We start from the raw sequence: 4997 nt of genomic DNA, 5'->3' as shown, positions 1-4997 counted from the left end.
GCTGAGGCCGCGGAGGCAAGCTACACCCTGCCCTTTGTCATACCGGGCAACCGCACGCTGACGCTGGCGGGAGGTGAGCTGGGGCCGCCAGGGGACAGGGCGGTGGGGTCCATGTGAGGGGCCCGCCGCTGGCGCCCGCTGAGACGGCCGTCTCTTCAGTGGATTCTTACTGCTGTGGTGTGCAGCCGATGGCCAGATGAAGTCATTGGATTTTGGAGAAATACCGGAGCTGCTGTTCTTCGAGCGTGGCAGCAAACTTTTTGCGGAGCAGCTGAACATCAGCGGTGCGTGTTGTCGTGCCGCCCAGCTTCACCCACAGGAATGCTGGTCGCGGATGCAGCACCAGCCCTGCCCGGGCCGCTGCATAGAAAGCAGCACACGGTGTGTGCCTTTGACCTGCAGGTATGGAGGATCCACAGCTGGGGTCGTGGCCCGATGGGGTCACCAGCCCAACCGTGGTCCAGTCGCTGCCAGTCTGGCCGACCATCGGAGCAGATCCGGGGGTTGAGGTGAGCAGCGCAGCCATTCCGCCAATTTCTGTTGTGGTCGGGCTGCGTGGCACGTATGAGGAACCGCTGCTGAAGCTGCACCCAGCGCGTCTCCAAACACAGCTCTCGCTATCCATCACACCACCACCACCACCATCATCTGATTCACACACACACTACCCACACACGCTTCCTTGCATGCGCAGGCCTCGGTGCGGGACGTCCTCATGTACCTGCATCCCACCGACATTTGCTACCCAGAAATTGGGGCTGTCCAGTACGAGGCCCTGCGCCAGCTGGCGGCTGCGGCGGGCACCAACAGGACGGAAATCGACTTCAGGGGCAGGGAGGTGACCCTGGTCAACTGGTCGGCCCCGCTGCCTGTCCTGAGCCGTGACACCAAGGTCGCAAGTGAGCGCTGCAGCGGCGCAGGAGTCAGGCGCCTGCCAGGGTGCCTTGCCACAGCTAGCAACTGTCCTGCGCCCCGTCCTGGCTGGTCTCTCTTGATTCAGCCTGTCCCGCTCCACCCTGAGGCTGCCTACCTACTGCATATCCTGCTGACACATTCTAACCTGGGCTCGCTGGCGGGTTCGGTGCAGTTGGGACGATTCTGGTGGCGGCGAACAATGCAACCATCTACTGCCGGCTGCCGGACAATGATACAGCACTGGCACCAGCACCGGCGCCTAGCATCGCTGGCAGCACCGGGGCCAACAGCAGCAACAGTGGGGACAGCATCAGTAGCGGCAGCAGCAGCGGCGGAACCAGCGGCGGCAGCAGCGGTGCAGGATCCAGCAGCGTGGACAGCGAAAGCAGTGGCGGCAGCAGCGGCGGAGCAGAAGGAGGGGGAGGAGGCACGCCCGGCTGGGTGTGGGCAGTGATTGGTGTGGCTGTGGCGCTTGCGGTGGCGGCTGCCGCTGCCGGACTGGTTTGGCGTTTTCGTCGCAAATCGCGGAAGCAGCAGGAGGCGCAGCTGGACGCACTGAACGTGCTGGTGCCCGCAGCAGTGAGCAGCGAGCCAGCCAGCAAGTCTCCTAAGATGAGCTCTCTGGATCGCATGTGGAGCGGCTCCCTGCCGTCCGCAGGCAACAGCGGCATCCTGGAGTTTCCTGGTGGCAAGACCATTTTGCCCGAGGGGCCTTGGAAGTCCAGGTGGGGGCGGCTGCCTGGCTGGGCTCAGTGCCTGGCTGGCACCGGGGGCAGCAGGTGCAAGATGGATATTGCTCCAGCCCACAGTAAGCTGCCGCGGCTGAGTTGGCTCTGGCTGTCTGCCTGCAGGGTGGGCTTCATCGACGGCTTGCAGCTGGGCGGGCTCATCGGCCGCGGTGGCTACGCGCGCGTGTACAAAGGTGGGTGGGCATCTGGGGCTGCTCCCTATGTGTAGCGCTGCACATTGGGCTCTGCTCAGGGTGCCCACCTCCTCCCCATTTACAAATCCAATTTTCCTCAGCTAGTGGAGCAGCAGCCTGAAATGTGCACGGCCCTTGCTTCTTCTGCCTGCGTGCTGCCTTGTAGGTCGCTGGAAGGGTACCACGGTGGCAGTGAAGGTGGCCGAGACACACGTTGGGCCGCAGCAGCAGTACGACCTTAGAGATGAGCCGTTGCTAAGGTGGGATGCGCAAAAGTGAACGCGAGGAAGGCAAAAGGAGGGCATCAAGAGAGCTGGCCTGTGTCAGCCCCTTTCTCTATCGCATTCCTTTCTGTTCCTTTCTGTGCATTAACTTGGCCGCCCACCAGCCTGCTTGCCCACTAACCCGCCTGCCTGCAGCCTGAGCTTGTCGCACCCGAACGTGCTCCAAGGCTACAAAATGTGTGCGGTGAAGGTTCTCACCGAGCCCACTGATGGAGATCATCACAGCATGCTGAATGGCTCTGTTCATGGCAGCGGCAACCTGCATCCAAGTGGCGGCAGCCATGGCCCCGGTCATAGCACCAGCGGCAGCGGAGGCAGGGTGGTGCCACACCTGACCAACCCAAACTGCATGGTTGAAGTCATGCCGGCAGACGCGGTGCTGGAGCCAGGGTGAGGCTTTGGCTTGTGGTGTGCTTGAGTTGCTGCGTGCATGTGCATCCCCAGACTAGTCTGCTTACCCCTCTACCCCCCATTCATTTGCCTTGCTCTGCGCGCAGGATGTACGAAATGTGGCTGGTCAGCGAGCTGGCAGACAAGGGAACCCTGGCAGATGCCATGAAGTCTGGCTTGTTCAAGCAGGCCGACGCGCCTGGCCGGAACCTGGTGAGCCCCTGGGAGCAGCCACCCACATGCTCTGCAGGCCATGCTGGTTCACAGCCCTGCCATGATGCCTGTGGCAACTACCCAGGCATACGTGGCACAAATCATGCCCGTTCCCGCCTGCAGCCTGTCATCCTGCTGTGCCTGCTGGATGTGGCGCGTGGGCTGGAGTACCTGCACAGCTGCAACATCATGCATGGCGACCTCAAGCCGCAGAATGTGCTGCTGAAGACGGCAGTCACAGACCGGCGGGGGTTTATGTGCAAGCTTGGCGACTTCGGGCTCAGCCGCATACTTCGGGAGACGGAGACACATGTGAACACGGGCTCCTATGGCACCGTGACGCATGCCTCGCCCGAGCTGCTGTCAGAGGGGCGGCTGACCAAGGCCTGCGATGTGTTTGCGTTTGGCATTGTTCTGTGGGAGCTTGTCACTGGGCAGCGGCTTTTCCCAGACATGCACCACATGCAGGTGGGGCGCTGCTGTGGGGGTTGGGGTTCCTGCAGGCTGTCTGCACTGATTCTTGCAAGACGCTCAATGCAGTGCACGCCCACTGCGAGGGCCAGGCTATCTTTGGCAGGGATGATCGCTCCTATGCCGTGTCCTGCTGCATACTACGTGTGCTTACCGCAGCCTGCCTTCTTGTCTGGTGCCTGCTGCAGATCATCGTCCAGGTGACGCAGAAGGGCTACCGCCCGCCCATCCCTGCCGACTTCCCGCCACCGCTGGCAGACCTTGTGCGGCGGTGCTGGGCCGAGGACCCCCACGCCAGGTGTGTTGACCTCACCGACCTTCTGTTTGTTCAGGTCCCACTGAACTTTGCCCTTGGTGTTTGGAGTGTTGCACGTGCTGCTGACGCACGCTGAACTTGATGTGACTTGCAGGCCCAGTGCAGGGGCAATCGTGCAGGAGCTGATCGACTATTGCACAAACTACAATGCCATCCACCATGGCGCTGCTCCTCCTTCTTCTCCTCCTCCGGCTGACGCCACGAATCGTGCACCGGCAGCCGATGGCACCAGCCCCGTCAGCGACAGCGCTGCCAGCACCATTGCCGCTGCCGTGGCGGCCGCCGAATCTGGCAGCACAGTCGCTGTGGATAGAGATCAGCCAAATGAGGGCGCAGCCTGATGCGCCGCTGGCTGCCCGTCATGCCCTGCACCTTGCGGTGCGTCCTGCTGGTCCTCCAACACTTGTTCTTCCACCACCTGCCCTGATTCCGCTCCGCATTTGCCTTCATATGCTGTTCCAGTTTTGTACCTTATGTGCTTTCCCCATATTCCTTTCGCCGAGACCGTGCCTTGCACCTGAGCGTGAGTGCACTGTAGCAACAACCCGCCCGCGGTGAGAAGAAAGCAGGATAGACGAGGTTGTGAAGTGCTCCTGGGCTCTTTCTCTTGCTTGGTGCCCAGGGTAGGGGAGGCGAGCAGGCACGGTCTCAGGCAAGATACCTCATCCCAGGGGCACTCAGCTTGAGCGTGTTGCTGAAACCCACGCCAGGTTATGCCCAGAGCAACGGCCCTGATGAAGATTGCACTGCTTACGGCTGTGGGCCTGCTGGCAGCCACCTATGTGGCGCCAGAGGCGGCGGCGCGTCGCAGCCTCAACCCGCCCAAGCCGTCGAGGTTCCTGCAGCAGGCCGAGCAGCCTGCAGGGATGGTCCCCTTGCTCCAGCCCACACCCCCGCCTGCAGCACCTGCAGCGGCAGCCCCTGCCCCGGTCATGCCAGCGCCGGCCGCCAACCCCTTTGCTGACGCTGAGGCCCCGACCCCAGAGGTCACCCCGACAACCATCACTCAGCCTGCAGCTGCTGCCGCGGCACCCACCCCAGAGCTGGCCCCAGCCCCTGGAGCCGAGGATGAGCTTGTGACTGGGTTTAGGTTGAGCGGAGAGCAGGCGCAGATCCTGCGTGACCTTTACGGCAATCCGCCCGACGCCGCCGCCACCATCCAGGCACGGCCACGGCGCCGCCACTGCCTGAAGTCTACCAGCAGCGCATGGCCGGCCTGACCGCGCTCTCTCCGTCTCTGTCTGTCCACCTTGCGCTGCTCGATACACACACACACGCGCACACGCACACATGATGACCGCTTGCCCACCCGCTCCCCGCCCTGTGTGCCTGCCTCCGCGCCTGCCTGCCTGCAGCAAGACCTGGCCCAGGCTGGCGTGACTGCGGAGCTTCCGCCGCCCTTCCCTGCCCCTGTGGCTGAGACACTGTTCGACTCTGGTGAGGTTTTGTTTGGTGGAGTGAGGTTGATTCTGCTCCCCCGCCATCG

The 4997-nt window shown here is 62.9% G+C and overlaps 1 protein-coding gene across 1 annotated transcript; it reads left to right on the top strand.

The window, feature by feature from the left end:
- Nucleotides 1-2416: 2416 nt before the first annotated feature.
- On the top strand, nt 2417-3785 carry CHLNCDRAFT_29915 (hypothetical protein; the record flags this gene model as incomplete). The annotated part of the gene is made up of 5 exons (XM_005850933.1): nt 2417-2511; nt 2619-2724; nt 2848-3192; nt 3384-3493; nt 3606-3785. Coding segments are annotated over exons 1-5 (780 nt in total), but the record flags the coding sequence as incomplete, so codon positions are not given.
- Nucleotides 3786-4997: the final 1212 nt, after the last annotated feature.

This window comes from Chlorella variabilis (assembly GCF_000147415.1).
Source record: "Chlorella variabilis unplaced genomic scaffold CHLNCscaffold_3, whole genome shotgun sequence".
Lineage (NCBI taxonomy): Eukaryota > Viridiplantae > Chlorophyta > Trebouxiophyceae > Chlorellales > Chlorellaceae > Chlorella > Chlorella variabilis.
The sequence above is the reverse complement of the archived record's forward strand: the minus strand, read 5'-3'. Positions and strand labels throughout refer to the sequence as shown.